Raw genomic sequence first — 15,444 nt, forward strand, 5'->3', positions numbered from 1 at the left:
TACTGCTTTTTTTATTTAAATCGGTTTTTTAAAACTTTATGACTTCCCATCGTTTACATGTTGTAATAAACAACTCTATTATAAAATTATATTAGATTATAATAGTCTTGAATTTAGTGGATGTTAGCGATAGCGGTGCGGTCAGTTTGCGTACTGTATCAAATCGTTATACTACGCACATAAACATTTCTTCAAGTAAAAGCTTGGCGATAATTGACTATTGCGTTTACAGGCGAAAATACAAAATCGGGTAAAAATGGGATTAAAAGAAGAAACAATTGATTACTATGAACTTCTTGGGATATCAGAGGGTGCGCAAGACGCAGATATTCACCGCGCATGGAGGAAAACGTCTTTAAAGTATCATCCGGACAAAAACCCAGATGATCCAAATGCCGCTGAGAAGTTCCACTTACTACAAGTCGCTTACAATGCTTTAACAGATACAAAGACGCGTCAAGCGTACGATACTGAACGGACAGCTAAGCTTGCTCGTCAGAGACGTGAAGAAGCGTTTGATCTGAATAGGAGAACAATGGCTGATAAGTTAAAGGACAGAGAAAAAGAATTTTATTTTTCTGAACAACAAAAAGATTTAGAAAACAGAGGCTTACGGGAAAAGTTACGTTCCTTACAAGAGCAAAGTGCTAAATTACGACGAGAACGTGAAGAGAGGTTGTTTCAAAGTGAAGAATCAAACAAAAGAAAAAGAGAAGAAATTCCTGAGAAAAGTCGGTCAATCTCTGATCTTGATCGATCTGTGAAGGTTCGTTGGAAGAGAAAGTATAATAACCAAGTCGATGAATCTTTCCTACGTTCTTTTTACTCTAATTTTGGTTGTATACGTGATCTTATAATTCAAAAAACTGTTAATGATGACAAAAAATACGTTTATGCTATTCTTGTTTTTGATACTTTAGACGCCGCTTATTCTGCAGTAACAGCAAAAGCTCCTTCTGTCATTAAGGATGCTCAGTGGTTGAAGCCCTTAGATGGGAAGCAAATATTTGATGAAAAGAAACCTAAAACATCAATGGATTACGAAGAATTAACGATGTTGCGAATGAAACAAAAACAACGCGAAAGGGAACAGGAATTGAAAGCAACAGCAACCGAATCTTAAAATAATACCTATATTTATTTTGTAAACGTTGAATAAAAGTAAAGAAGTTTTCTTAATTCTGTATCATTTGAATGGCTAACTATGGAGTGTTCTAACTGGCAACAATGGCGAATGGAACCTTCCACCTTACTCAAGGTTGATCTGATGGAAACAATTGTGAATCGACCAAAATCCGCGAATGAAGGTTAATGCTTCTAATGTATTATTTTATTCTTCCAAATGGATGCAAAAAGGATGTCCCAATTGGTTTTCAAGAGGTATTCATGAGGTGCCAATATTAAAGCCAAATCTCAAGTTTTACAGACGTAAGGATTCGACGATAGAACTTGTTGAAAAGCTTACTAATTCCAAAAGAGTTATTAAAGCAACCGCAACCTAATTTGAACGTGGATACAGATGCGAATGTTTCATTTCTAGCTGTTGAAGAAGGCCCCGCTTCTTTACGTACATACTCAATTGGAAACGTTAGCCAAATGTATAATGGTATTCGAGTTCCACCGAAGCCGGAAGAACCATTGAACTGCTGTCAAAGTGGCTGTTCGATTTGTGTGTGGGATGTATTCGCTGATGACCTAGAGGAATATAACCAAGCCCGGCGGAAGGCCAAAAAAAGTTTTCTAGAGAAGCAGCTGGCTCTTCCAAAAGAGCTTGAAAGTGTGTCACTTGAGGAAACAAGCTCACTCAAGGAATTGCCTCCTCAGTTGCAGGCGTTCGTACTTTTAGAGAAACGCCTAGCGCAACAGCAGGACCAATAATGAAACGTTATTTCTGAATGCTTTGAATGACTACGATAAATAAAATATTCTTCTCTTAGAATTGCCGAAGACATCCATGAATGAAAGGAGCATTATCAAACCTGAACTATCATTCCTGCTCATATGTAACCGAAAGGATCATCTATATAAAGCCATTTGCAGAATTCAATGATTATACTATAAATTACATGAAATCTAAAAACTAACTGAAACAAAAAGGGACGGAGTAAGAGCTCTATGTGTTCATCACGGCTTTCAATGGTCCACTGTTTAGCAGACAACGTTTATGAACTTGGATCTGGATTAGGATTAGGATTAGGATTTGCAACGGGAATCTGATATCCACCTTTTGCAAGCCATTCGTAATACATTTCATCGTTTACCTGCTTAGACAAGTCTGCTCGAGATATATCGATTCGAAACTGTGGATTTTTTAAAAGAGTCAGCATATGCAAGCAAGTGGGATAAATGATAAATTTGACGTATTCAGGTTCCCTCCAGTATTCCAAATACTCAAGGTACTGCAAAAAACTTTCGTCCTCAAAGTAATTATGTTGAGCAAGGAAATTTAGATACCAGGGATTCGATAACATTTGGACGAATTCCAATTCAATCTCAAATCGAGATTTTTCATCTGGTACGCGAGAGAGAAGCCATTTTTGATCCATTGATACAACCTGTATCTGTGTCTCTCTGCCTTTCTGCCACGAAATCAAACCTTTCTAAATGAAACAGGCCTCTGTCATGTTCAAGGGCGTATGGATGTTAAATAACGTTATGGTAAATGCTTTTGTGCGCCCAGAAAATGCTCGCTATTTAATAAATAAAAAATCAAATGAAGAAATAATGAGAAATTGATTTTTTAAAACCTTTTAGTCGGTTTTGATAAATGTGAATGCATAAAGAATTGGATCGACGGCTTGTAAGCGGTTTTAAATAAAAATATGCGCATATCCAGAGATCGTGATTTGCAATCAGATTATAGAAATAAACAAGACATCTTTTCTTATATTCAAAAGGTTTCCCTATAAAGAATTATTTAACTAAACCATCTAACTGTAAGTATTAGCCTTTAAGATCGTTGATTATTTTACAATCATACATCAAAGCTTGTGTCACTAAATGGTTTGTTACAGAGACTTGCCGACTCAGACAAACATAGTAAAGTTGAAGCATTCTTCTGATTGATTAAATTCTCATTTATTCTGTTTATAAAATCCATAAAAAACTCTAGAAAAAATGCATATTTACCTGAAACCGTAATATGCGACTATTAATTATATACACAACTACGTCTACTCTCTACTCGTAACTTGACACTAAGCGGCATATAAACCCGTCGAAATCGGATGGTTTTCTTGTTCGTAAAAGAAAACTAAAAGAACAAACGTATTTATTCAAATACTTTCGCTAGTCCTACCTAGTTAAATTGGAAGTTATTTGTTGAGTTTTCAACAGTATTATTTTATGACCGAGAGGAATTGAAATTGACCACCAAATATGCTTGTCATGAAGGATTTTGTTTTCCTTAGCTCCCTCTTAGCATGCTTTGCTCAGCTTTGCTATGCAGTTTCGAGTAAGTTAAATACCTTGCACGGAGGTCCAATTATCGGAGGGTTTTAAGAGAAAAGAAATACTATGTAAAATTTACTAACATAATTTAATTGTAGGCAAATCTCAAGCACTCCCTTCTGGTGCGACCCCTACCAAAATGTATAGAATAGCTAGCGGTACGCATGTCACGAAAGCAGAAACAACCATCCTTCGACCTTTCAAGACTTTCAAAGGAGTCCCTACAGATACATATTACAATTGTCATCCTCAAAAATACTATCAAAGTGACATACCTATTTGCTTGCCCACTCCTGGTTCTCGTTGGATTAAGGGAAAGCCTCAAAGGGTGACTTGGGACCCTGTGTACTTTGGAGTGGATGAATTGCGGCTTGTATTATCCTTTCAAAATGACTCTGGCCTAATTGCCATGGATAAAAAAATTAAAAATAAAGACGGTATGATAGATAACGAGCATCAATATAACGAAGATCATTTACTAATACTACCCTTCAGGAGAAATTAATCTTAAACCAAATGATAAATGGCTGCATGGCGACTTTCTTCAAAACCTGACTGTTAACCTCATAACTGTAGATGAGGGAAATGCTACTTTTGTATCTGGACCCAATATCACTTTACAGAAAACCTTAGATCCTCACGAACAGCGTGCAGAAGACTATGACTTTTATGCACCTAAGCGTAACTTGAAGGCAGCTATTGCTGTTCCCAGTATCTTCTTGGGTATTATACTCACGATCTTGTTATATCACACGTATCGGAAGGATACTTGGAAAATTTTTATAGCTAAAATGCGTTTACGAAGATCGAATGCTGGTTATGGAGTCCGTAAGAGTAGAAGACAACGTACTCATGGACGTCCGGCCGCCAGCCTTGCTTCAAGAAGTGGACTTGTGTACGACGATTCAGAAGACGAAGAATATTTCAATTCACAACTTAAGAAAATGTATTAAATTTAAAGATCTGTTTCCGCTGTCATAGTTGACTCAGTTCGTTTCAAGTTTAATTATTCCACTTGGCAGCTGGAGACATAAGAATGTCATACCATGTGCAGTTTTCCTCGGTCTTTTCTTTCGTTATATTACATCCGAATTTTTAGAACTAATAATATTTTCTCGTTTATTTTCGTTACACTTTGGTTAATTTTGAAATTGAGATTGTTTCGATGTTGGTCATTTATTCTCTTTCAAGAACATTCTAAGTACGTTCTAAAGCTCACAGTAAGACAAGATGTAAACCATACTATAGGAACATGAGCAGCATGAAGATGGTATAATCATTCTCAAAAAAGGCATTGTGATCTAAAAAAAAAACGTAACAATGAAAGTTCTAATTTTAAAGTATCGTATTTTTCTTTTTGTCACGAGAGAAATCTGACAAATCGTTCCTTCAATACGTTTTGTGTTTCGTAACAAAAGAACCAAAGAACTATTCTTTCTTTCTTTCGGCTTCAATTATCAATTAGCAATTATACATAAGAAACTTATTGGAAAGGTCATAGGTGTTACATGGATTTACTTTTGGCCATAGACTAGATTCAGCAGCTACTGTAAAAAACATATCTTTGGTGCATCCTCCATTATTATACAATAGTTTACATACTAAAAAGAAAAGGAACTAATTTCATTAAAAGGGTGAAATTTAAATAATGTCAAGACTGGGTACTTACAAGAGAAAAGGATCTCCAGAAGAAAGTATTCCAACCATTGATTCCCCAATTTATCTAAATCAAATAGCATCTTTACCAAAAGAGGAGAATGTACACTGTCTGTCCCTAAAGCAACTAATTGGGAGCCCTCAATTGAAGCAGACATGGCAATTCAACTTTTGTGTGGACTTAAACTTTATCCTTGAAAATATACACCCAAAAGTGTTCCGAACGGTTGATATACGAATAACTCATGGATATGACAAAACTTCGGATAGCTTGGCGAGACTGACTGCTCAAAAGGAACATTGTCCTATTCACGTCCACCTGTACAGTGTGTATGTGCCCATGTGGGGAACCCATCATTCCAAAATCATGATTAATTTTTTTGAAGATGAATCATGCCAAATTGTAATTCATACGGCAAACATGGTTGAGCCCGACTGGATTGGCATGTCCCAGGCTATATACAAAACGCCGCTGCTGTTTCCCAAGTCAAGAGGAACACCCTCGGTATCTACTGTTCCCGTTGATGAAGAGGATACATTAAGAAAAAAAATGAAGAGTGATGTTGAAATTGTAGATGTTGATGCCGAAACGGACGATGAAAGCCCTTTGGAAAGCGAAATGAATTCAATCGGACAACAGTTTCAGGAAGATTTTTTAAATTATTTAAGCAATTACAATCATACTAAAGAGCTTATTAATAAACTGAAAGATTATGACTTCTCAAACGTTCGTGCTGTATTTCTTGGCTCTATACCTGGAAAGTTTATGGGCGATAAAGAAACCCAATGGGGACTCGGAAGACTCAAGCATGTACTTAGAGAGGCAGAGAAGAAAGAAAATAAAAAAGGGAAGAGGTTTTTGGACACGGATGTTTGCGTTTCGCAATGCAGCTCCATGGGATCGTTCGGTCCGAAGCAAGATTATTTAGAAGAATTGATGGAAGCGTTTCATTGCAAGAGAAACCAATGGAAGTTTATATTTCCTACGGTAGGGCAAATTCAACAGTCTATGTTGGGATGGCAATCTGGGTCATCCATTCATTTTAACATCTTAGGAAAGACTAGTATGGAGCAGGTTGAAGATTTGCGTCGAAATCATAATTTGTACAAATGGGGATCAATGAAAGCTGGAAGAGAAAGAATTGCTCCACACATCAAAACGTATCTTCGCCTAAATGAGTCTGGTGACAGGATTCGATGGGCGCTAGTAACAAGCGCCAATTTGAGCAAACCAGCTTGGGGGACAATGGAAGGAAAGGGTGTGAAGTCAAAGACCGCCCGTGGATTAAGGATAAAATCATATGAGGCAGGCGTGCTATTCTTCCCTCAATTATTTGAAAATAGCGGAGGTACAAATTCACCAATTTGCAGTATGGTACCGACTTACAAAACCAATTCGCCTGAACCTGTTATTAGATCCACTAAAGAAAATTTGGATAATCCTAAATCTCAATTACAAATTGGGTTTCGGATGTGTTGGGATTTTCCACCTAAAGAGTATGCACTCAACGACGAGATTTGGTCACCTGTCGTTCCACGAAAAGACAAGGACTGGCTAGGGTATACTTGGCCTCCAACGTGGACATAACTGGAGTTGTGTTAACTAATTTTGTGGAAGAGAAAATCGCAATGAACGAGAGCACAATGGTAGAGTCGAACCGGCTTAGATGAAAAGACGTATATACATCACTAATAACATTTTTTGTCTCTTTAATTTAGAGGTAAAGAATATTCTGCTGTTTATGGCAACTCACGTATTTGTCTTTCTTTTGTTTCAGTCAATTGTCTTTTGCTTTGTCTCTGATTCACTAACTAGAACTAGATCATCCTATTGTCCTTGAACGTACATTTGCATTTATTCTTATGAGAAATCGAACCGTTAATGATCTTTGGTATGACCTTGCCTTCTTTTCTTTTATAATCGTTGTATATTCCAACAAATATATTTGTTTACATCGTGATAAATTCCTCACAGCTGACTGATGGTAACCGATTCGGCTCAGCAAAGGTTAAAATTACAACTGAACATACGTAAGGATGATCAAATCTTAAATCAGCTGGTTCGTAAATATGAAAACATATCTGCTCAACGTAATTAAATGAAGCATCAAATTAATTACTTCGACTAGTTTCATTGATTTGATTTGGAGAATTAACTGCAAACCATAAATAGGCTGTATACTAAGAACCGCTCGTCTTTCCTGCCTTTAACAAACGTCGCAATAACATTATCATTTAAATTTATACGAGCCTTTCCTTTTTTTGGGTATTACTTACTTTAACGAAGATTTTGCAAAACGCATAAAGTGGTACTTTTATTCCATACCTGTGTTTTTTATAATAAAAATATCGTTTAGGTCTGTTTCTTCCTCTGTTTCAGATTGATTAATTTTCTATACCACAAGATTTATTACCGAATTATCTAAAATCGGTTAGTACGTTGGGCCTTTTCAAGAAAAATTTTGAGGAAGTTATTTTTTAAATGGCATCCAAACTATCGGAACGTGAGCATCACCCAACAGGTGATCCCTATTCTTCTCGTCGTCCTATTCCTACTATCCCAAAATTCTTTCGTGATAGAAAAGAACGTGCTGAAAAACGAGAAAAGCAAAAGGCAGAAAAGCATCAAAAGGAATCCAGTCAAGAAGAACTTTTCGATCCTATCACTCAACGAAACGTTGAAATCTCTGATATTAACTATGACTACCAAAAATCATATAGAGATCCAAATTACACTGTACCCAATCAGTCAATCCAGGCTGGACTTTCAGCAGGTCAAGAGCCCTATTTAAATTCAAACCAATCTCCGTCTACCTACAAACAACACCAAGATGACCTTGCACCCCCTGAAGCGCATGATGATATAACTCGAGATGTACCTATTAGCGACGAAAAAACTAATATCCTCTTCTTTCCTTCGCCATCTGTGGATCTGTCGTATGTCTCAAGAGAAATTAAACAGAAAACGGACCAGTATACGCTATATTGTTTTCTGTTTACTCTGATTGTCACTTGGGTTATTTCGCATTCCGTCCTACTTTCCATCATCTTTCCTATTGCTGCCTCATGCTCTATTTTCTTATGGATGAATCATGTCCAGACTGTTGCCCAAGCTGCCGAGTGGGGTTCCGAACAGAAACGAGGTGAATATGCCCGTCTTAATCTCATACCAGAAAGTGCCGAATGGATGAACCATCTACTGGAACAAATTTGGAATCTCATCAACCCGGAACTTTTCTCCTCACTCATTGACCAAATCGAAGATGTTATGCAAGCTTCAATTCCTTCTTTCATTGAAAACGTTCGTATCGCATCTTTTCACCAAGGGTCTCATCCAGTACGTGTTATTTCAATCCGCTCGTTGCCCTCAGCTGAAAGCCAGAAAACATTTAAGGAGCAAAATGAATCTCAAAATAAAAACGAAAATGAACCGACACAGAAGGCGAAAAGGTTTTATAATCTCGAGGTTTGTGTCGCCTACCATGCGACGCCAGTCCAAAGTAATACCAGTTCAGCCCACGCTTCCAATATACATCTTCGCATTGTTTTCTACCCTGGTATCAAAGGTACAATTGGTATTCCCCTGCCCATTTGGGTTGAAATGAAAGGATTTGTAGCCAGAATTCGTCTTCGTTGTGAGCTAATGCCTGAGATCCCCTTCTTGAAGAACCTTACCTTTTCACTAATGGGCCTTCCACAAATTAACGTTGCCGCAGTTCCTGTCGCAGAGAACGGTATTAACGTCTTAGGACTTCCTTTAATTTCTAAATTTGTCAATGACTCCATTGCTGCTGCTGCTAACGAGTATGTCAGTCCAAAGAACATGACAATGGATATGTCTAAGATTCTTTTAGGTGACGATATAAAGAAGGAAACGAGTGCACTTGGTGTTATATACATTTATATTGAGAAGGCAGAGGGTTTAAGCAAGCAAGACGTCAATGGTCTTTCAGATGCCTATATCACCATTGGGTACTACAAATTTGGCAAACCATTGTTTTGTACACGTGTCATAAAACAAGATTTAAATCCAATCTGGAAAGAATACGCCGTAATTCCTGTATTTCCAGAACATCTTAAAGCTGGTGAGAAAGTGTCCATCGAACTCTGGGATAGCGATCGGTTTAGTCCAGACGATGTAGTCGGTCGTACTAAAGTTGACTTACATGTTTTGTTCCAAAACCCTGAAAAGATTATGGATCGTCGTGATGCACTTACCGGTATTAGTGAGCAGACATCACTTCCCGGATATATATACTATCAATTAGGTTATTTCCCTAAAGCAGATTTTAGAGAAGAATTGAGAACTGGTGGACATGATATTTCTATCTCGCGTTCTCTTCGTGAAGATCCTGCTTTCCAACACCCCCAGGGAACTCTGAGTAATAGTGAAGAAGATGCTGTTGTTCACACTCCTCCAGATCCAGAGTATCCTAGTGGCATCTTGTCGTTCACAATTCATCAGGCCGTGAACTTGGAAATTAGTCATCCTAGGGGTACATATGGAAAGGTTAAAGGAACTTACAACACTTCTCCACCTCAAGATGTAGGAGATGTAAAGTCAGAAGAAGGTGGTGATTTACCTTCATCATACGTTTGTGTCGATATCAACGATAGTCTGGCATACAAGACGAGGACGAAGGTTTATTCTTCAAACCCCATCTATAACGCTGGAAGTGAAAAATTTATCAAAGACTGGAGAAATACGATAATATGCTTTACCGTCCGAAACTTTCGACTTCGTGAACACGATTCTATTTTGGGCACTGTTAATATTCCGCTTAGCAAAACCTTGACAAGCTTTTCCCAGATCACAAAATGGTTCCCGGTCGAAGGAGGAATTGGATATGGTAGCATTCGTTTGTCTATTTTATTCCGAAGTGTAAAACTTCAGATTCCACGTAATTTGTTGGGATGGGATATTGGCACCCTTGCATTTATTGACAATAAATTGGTTGCTGAAGGTATTGATAGCGTATCAAAGGTTAACTACTCCTATGTAAGGATTAATGCCGGCATGCAAAAGAGCAGTACAAAATATGTAACTTCGGAGTCTCCGGAGAGAGTCTCTTGGATGATTAATGGGAGCAGCTTGAGTCTACCGCTCAGATATCGTTACGGCAGCCCTTTGGTTTTCGAGTTCCGCAATCATATTCGCAGAAAAAACAATGTTTATGCGATTCTCTGGCTTTCGGAACTTGTGGACAACGAGGAACCAGTTATTCGTATTCCCATCTTTACTTCAAACAAACCTGCGCATATCTTGCAGAACACTGTAAATATTGAACATCCAGATGAATTTTCTCATCTCAAAATCCTTGGCTATCTAACGATTACTGTGAGTTTCCGACGTGGTTTCGACCTTCTTCACGAGCGACTCATTGGTAATGATGACGAGGGTGCCAGTTTTGAAACATTTATGAGCTTACGTTCTCAAGGAAAGCGAAGAGGCTATGTAAAGGACATGAACAACCCCTTATATGACAACTCTTCCAGCAACAATGAAGAGCGGTCCAACAATGAGGAGCGACCAGTATCAAGATCTAACACCATGGAGACGGCGGATGAAAATACTGAAAATGGCAGTGGGGAAAGTCCAAATCAGTTTGCGGAGTCGAACCCAAATGAAATGAATGACTACGGACAGAACGCTGTAGAACAAACTGTTACACTTGATGGATTCATCCCACCGAGCGCTGGTGGTCCTAGCAATGATTTGAATCACGACGAGCAGATTTTTGAGCGTGAATTTATCTCACTTGGCCAAGTAGTAAACCAAAATGGTAATCCGAAGCCAACATACAACCATCCAAATTCTACTGCACATAACGAAGGAAACAACAAAGGTGAAGACAACAGGGGCTCTCAAGTCATGGACGATGAAGATGCCGAAACATTGGATAGTGAAATATCAGGAGACGAGCAAGAACGTAAACAACTTCATAGAGATGACAATGAGCTGGAACGTCGTATGCATCGTGGGATTTATAACTACAAGGCAGTACGCACTGGCGACTGGGTTAAAGATGGTGCGAAAATGAGGTGGAGAAGTTTGAAGAAACGTTTCAGCTTGAATGGACGTGAGCCTGATGTTGAGACTGAAATTGCAAGATAAAACTTTGGTAATCCTGCAACAGTTCACTCATAGATTTTTATGAAATTATGACTGCAAAAGTAATGATTGTGTTTTGATTCAAATCACATCACATGGAAACCTAAAACGACTTTACTTCTTTCATTGTAAGCGCAATTGCTTACTGCTTCTTACTTATTACTTATTTACACTTTTAAGCATATGTGCTTGTTCTAACGTACTATATATACTGACTTGTAAATGATATAGTTTTTATTATTTCAATAACATGATATTATCTTAAATTGTATTAAAAGACTGCCCGGTTGTTTCTATAGTGATGGAAAACCAGTCCCATAAACTGATAGGGTAGGGTTTTACAGCAAAGAATAGACACGAAATTTTTGTGTTATTTAACACAACCAGAACTAACCACGCACTCCCAAACTAGTTGCAAGTATGGTCGCGTTCACACCCGAGGAGGTCCGTAATTTGATGGGCAAGCCATCAAACGTCCGTAACATGTCAGTGATTGCTCACGTCGATCACGGCAAGTCTACCTTGACTGATTCTTTGGTCCAAAAAGCCGGTATTATTTCTGCCGCTAAGGCTGGTGATGCTCGTTTCATGGATACCCGTGCCGATGAACAAGAGCGTGGTGTTACTATCAAGTCCACTGCCATCTCTTTGTTTGCTGAGATGTCTCAAGACGACTTGAAGGATGTTAAGGAACCCACTACTCACCCCGACTTTTTGGTCAACTTGATCGACTCTCCTGGTCACGTTGACTTCTCTTCAGAAGTTACTGCTGCTCTTCGTGTTACTGACGGTGCTTTGGTTGTTGTCGATACCATCGAAGGTGTCTGTGTTCAAACTGAAACTGTCCTTCGCCAAGCTTTGGGTGAACGTATTAAGCCTGTTGTTGTTGTCAACAAGGTTGACCGTGCTTTGCTTGAACTCCAAATTTCTAAGGAAGAACTTTACCAAAACTTTGCCCGTGTCGTTGAATCCGTCAACGTCGTTATCTCCACCTACTACGACAAGGTCCTTGGTGACTGCCAAGTCTTCCCCGACCAAGGAACTGTCGCTTTCGCTTCTGGTCTTCACGGTTGGGGTTTTACCATCCGCCAATTTGCCGATCGTTATGCCAAGAAATTCGGTATTGATCGTAACAAGATGATGACTCGTCTCTGGGGTGAAAGCTACTTCAACCCTAAGACCAAGAAGTGGTCTAAGTCTCCTGTTGATGCTGACGGTAATGAGAACCAACGTGCCTTCAACATGTTCATCTTGGATCCCATCTATCGTATCTTCGATGCTGTCATGAATGGCCGTAAGGACGAAGTTTTCGCCCTTTTGACCAAGCTTGAAGTCAACCTTAAGCCCGATGAGAAGGAACTCGACGGTAAGGCTCTCTTGAAGGTCGTTATGCGTAAGTTCTTGCCTGCTGCTAACGCCCTTTTGGAAATGATTGTCCTTCACCTTCCTTCTCCCAAGAAGGCTCAACAATACCGTGCTGAGACCTTGTATGAAGGTCCCATGGATGATGAGTGTGCTGTCGGTATCAAGAACTGTGATCCTAAGGCTCCTCTTATGGTCTACGTTTCTAAGATGGTTCCTACCTCTGAACGTGGTCGTTTCTACGCCTTTGGTCGTGTCTTCTCCGGTACCGTTCGTTCCGGTATGAAGGTCCGTATCCAAGGTCCTAACTACACTCCTGGTAAAAAGGAAGATCTTTTCATCAAGGCCATCCAACGTACCGTTTTGATGATGGGTTCCAAGATTGACCCCATTGAAGACTGCCCTGCCGGTAACGTTATCGGTTTGGTTGGTATTGACCAATTCTTGGTTAAGTCTGGTACTTTGACTACTTCTGAAGTTGCTCACAACATGAAGGTCATGAAGTTCTCTGTTTCTCCTGTCGTCCAGGTCGCCGTTGAAGTTAAGAACGGTAATGACTTGCCTAAGCTTGTTGAAGGTCTTAAGCGTCTTTCCAAGTCTGATCCTTGTGTCATGTGCACCACTAACGAATCCGGTGAACACATTGTCGCTGGTGCTGGTGAATTGCACTTGGAGATTTGCTTGAATGACTTGCAAGAGTCTCATGCTGGTATTCCTCTCAAGATCTCTCCTCCCGTTGTTTCCTACCGTGAATCTGTTAGCGAGACCTCTAGCATGACTGCCTTGTCCAAGTCTCCCAACAAGCACAACCGTATTTTCATGACTGCTGAGCCCATGAGTGAAGAACTCTCTATAGCCATCGAGACCGGTAAGATCAACCCTCGTGATGATTTCAAGGCTCGTGCTCGTGTTATGGCTGACGAATATGGCTGGGATGTTAGTGATGCCCGTAAGATCTGGTGTTTCGGTCCCGAAACCACTGGTGCTAACCTTGTTGTTGATCAAACCAAGGCTGTTTCTTACTTGAACGAAATTAAGGACTCTGTTGTAGCTGCCTTCCAATGGGCTACTAAGGAAGGTCCCTTGTTCGAAGAGAACTTGCGTTCTTGCCGCTACAACATCCTTGATGTTGTTTTGCACGCTGATGCTATTCACCGTGGTGGTGGTCAAATCATTCCTACTGCTCGTCGTGTCGTTTATGCTTCTACCCTTTTGGCTCAACCTATTATTCAAGAGCCCGTTTTCTTGGTCGAAATCCAAGTTTCTGAAAACGCTATGGGTGGTATCTACTCTGTCCTTAACAAGAAGCGTGGTCAAGTTTTCGCTGAAGAACAACGTGTTGGTACTCCCTTGTACAACATCAAGGCCTACCTTCCTGTCAACGAGTCATTCGGTTTCACTGGTGAGCTTCGTCAAGCTACTGGTGGTCAAGCTTTCCCTCAATTGGTGTTTGACCATTGGTCTTCTATGAGTGGTGATCCTACTGATCCCACTTCCAAGCCTGGTCTCATTGTTGCTGAGGCTCGTAAGCGTAAGGGTCTTAAGGAAGCTGTTCCTGAGTACACTGAATACTACGACCGTTTGTAAGAATATCCATTGAACAGACTAGTTTTGGGTTTGCGGGGAAAAATTGATAATTATTTACGAACATATGAATTAAGAGTAAGTAATATATTTTAGTTCAATAATAGCTTTGAGTGGCCCCATGAATGTAAATCGCTATCATCGGTATTGTTGGGTGTGTAAGTATTAAGTTTTGCTTAGTGGGATGTTAATAAGAAAAACACTTTTGTAAAGGAAAGCATCGTGTATGGTTTGTAAAATACGGGTCAACTAGTCACATCATCATATTGTGCAACATGCAAGTTTTGTATATCCAATTTACTTGATAAATTTACGGAACGAGTCTACGAAGATACAAACTCAAGTAGATAAATACAGTTAAGCAAGAAACAAACTATATATAAACAATAAAATGCCTCAGAAAGGACTCCCAAATTTTATTTAAATGTTAGAAGGGTAAAGCATGACTCTAAGAGAAGAGCCAAAAGTCTTGGCAGGCAAGTTGTGAACGAAACGAGCACGAACACAACCAGAGTTACCATGAGCGCGAGAAATGGTACTAAAAGTTTGTTAGTTATATGAAGAGATGAAAAAGGAAAAGTGCCTGGAAACATATTGAGAGCCAATTGAAATGACTGAAAAATATAATTTCCATAACTGATAAATACTTACCCCCAGATGACACGGAGCTTAGAACCACGGATAGGCTTAGCACACTTGTAGACGTAGCAAACACGCTTGCCCAAATAAAATTGAGCGTCTTCCTTGCTGTCACATCCCTCAATCTTGACAATGGAAGTTATAGGGTTAATGTGATGCTTGGAGCGTTGGTGGGAAAGGTGCTTAGCCTTCACGTACAATCTATGTCCTTGAGCAGGCATTTTGATGGTGATACGTCGGTGCTGAATGAATTTGAGTAGGGACGTTAGTTTCTGTATCGAAACTTTTTTCGACAGTCACAACGCACAACCCTACCCTACAAATAACTGTACGCAACATGTCGTTAAACCGATTAACGGCAACGAACGATGAACAGGATAAGTAAATAAAGAAGGGAAGAAAACGAGAATAGTTTGTGAGTTTATATTTCTTCTTGGGTTATTGGTATGCTTTATATAGAAAAGCAAGTTTCATGCCGTATGAAGTGGTATCTCTCAAGACTGCCGTTTATAGCTGAAGTAGTCGCTTCCCAATTGAGCTGGTTTCTATGAGATAAGTCTGACAGTAGAGGTCGTTCGGTCAGGAACTTTGCAGAATACGTGCTTCAACCAAAAAGAGGTTTCCTCTCAATTATTCGTAGA

General features: G+C 39.4%; 8 protein-coding genes across 8 annotated transcripts; 6 read left to right on the plus strand and 2 right to left on the minus strand.

The window, feature by feature from the left end:
- Window positions 1–166: 166 nt before the first annotated feature.
- On the plus strand, window positions 167–1,271 carry SOCG_03831 (DNAJ domain-containing protein Cwf23). The gene has a single exon (XM_013163741.1). It carries the CDS (start codon window positions 257–259, stop codon window positions 1,121–1,123), a length of 867 nt encoding a protein of 288 aa, XP_013019195.1. The 5' UTR covers window positions 167–256; the 3' UTR covers window positions 1,124–1,271.
- SOCG_03833 (mediator complex subunit Med31) lies at window positions 395–2,712 on the minus strand. The gene has a single exon (XM_013163743.1). It carries the CDS (start codon window positions 2,544–2,546, stop codon window positions 2,163–2,165), a length of 384 nt encoding a protein of 127 aa, XP_013019197.1. The 5' UTR covers window positions 2,547–2,712; the 3' UTR covers window positions 395–2,162.
- On the plus strand, window positions 1,205–2,901 carry SOCG_03832 (uncharacterized protein). The gene is made up of 2 exons (XM_013163742.1): window positions 1,205–1,428; window positions 1,478–2,901. Exons 1-2 carry the CDS (start codon window positions 1,302–1,304, stop codon window positions 1,876–1,878), a joined length of 528 nt encoding a protein of 175 aa, XP_013019196.1. The 5' UTR covers window positions 1,205–1,301; the 3' UTR covers window positions 1,879–2,901.
- SOCG_03834 (uncharacterized protein) lies at window positions 2,874–4,662 on the plus strand. Its single transcript, XM_013163744.1, has 3 exons — window positions 2,874–3,454; window positions 3,549–3,887; window positions 3,946–4,662. The coding sequence occupies exons 1-3, from the start codon at window positions 3,379–3,381 to the stop codon at window positions 4,401–4,403; spliced, it is 873 nt and encodes a 290-aa protein (XP_013019198.1). The 5' UTR covers window positions 2,874–3,378; the 3' UTR covers window positions 4,404–4,662.
- Window positions 4,608–7,112, plus strand: SOCG_03835 (tyrosyl-DNA phosphodiesterase Tdp1). Its single transcript, XM_013163745.1, has one exon. It carries the CDS (start codon window positions 5,099–5,101, stop codon window positions 6,692–6,694), a length of 1,596 nt encoding a protein of 531 aa, XP_013019199.1. The 5' UTR covers window positions 4,608–5,098; the 3' UTR covers window positions 6,695–7,112.
- SOCG_03836 (C2 domain-containing protein) lies at window positions 7,051–11,600 on the plus strand. The gene has a single exon (XM_013163746.1). The coding sequence runs from the start codon at window positions 7,589–7,591 to the stop codon at window positions 11,219–11,221; it is 3,633 nt and encodes a 1,210-aa protein (XP_013019200.1). The 5' UTR covers window positions 7,051–7,588; the 3' UTR covers window positions 11,222–11,600.
- Window positions 11,535–14,381, plus strand: SOCG_03837 (translation elongation factor 2 Eft2,B). Its single transcript, XM_013163747.1, has one exon. It carries the CDS (start codon window positions 11,639–11,641, stop codon window positions 14,165–14,167), a length of 2,529 nt encoding a protein of 842 aa, XP_013019201.1. The 5' UTR covers window positions 11,535–11,638; the 3' UTR covers window positions 14,168–14,381.
- A 115-nt stretch (window positions 14,382–14,496) lies between these two features.
- SOCG_03838 (60S ribosomal protein L35a) lies at window positions 14,497–15,067 on the minus strand. The gene is made up of 2 exons (XM_013163748.1): window positions 14,816–15,067; window positions 14,497–14,702 (listed from the first exon to the last, which is right to left on the minus strand). The coding sequence occupies exons 1-2, from the start codon at window positions 15,022–15,024 to the stop codon at window positions 14,585–14,587; spliced, it is 327 nt and encodes a 108-aa protein (XP_013019202.1). The 5' UTR covers window positions 15,025–15,067; the 3' UTR covers window positions 14,497–14,584.
- Window positions 15,068–15,444: the final 377 nt, after the last annotated feature.

The sequence above is a fragment of the Schizosaccharomyces octosporus genome (assembly GCF_000150505.1).
Source record: "Schizosaccharomyces octosporus yFS286 unplaced genomic scaffold supercont6.2, whole genome shotgun sequence".
Lineage (NCBI taxonomy): Eukaryota > Fungi > Ascomycota > Schizosaccharomycetes > Schizosaccharomycetales > Schizosaccharomycetaceae > Schizosaccharomyces > Schizosaccharomyces octosporus.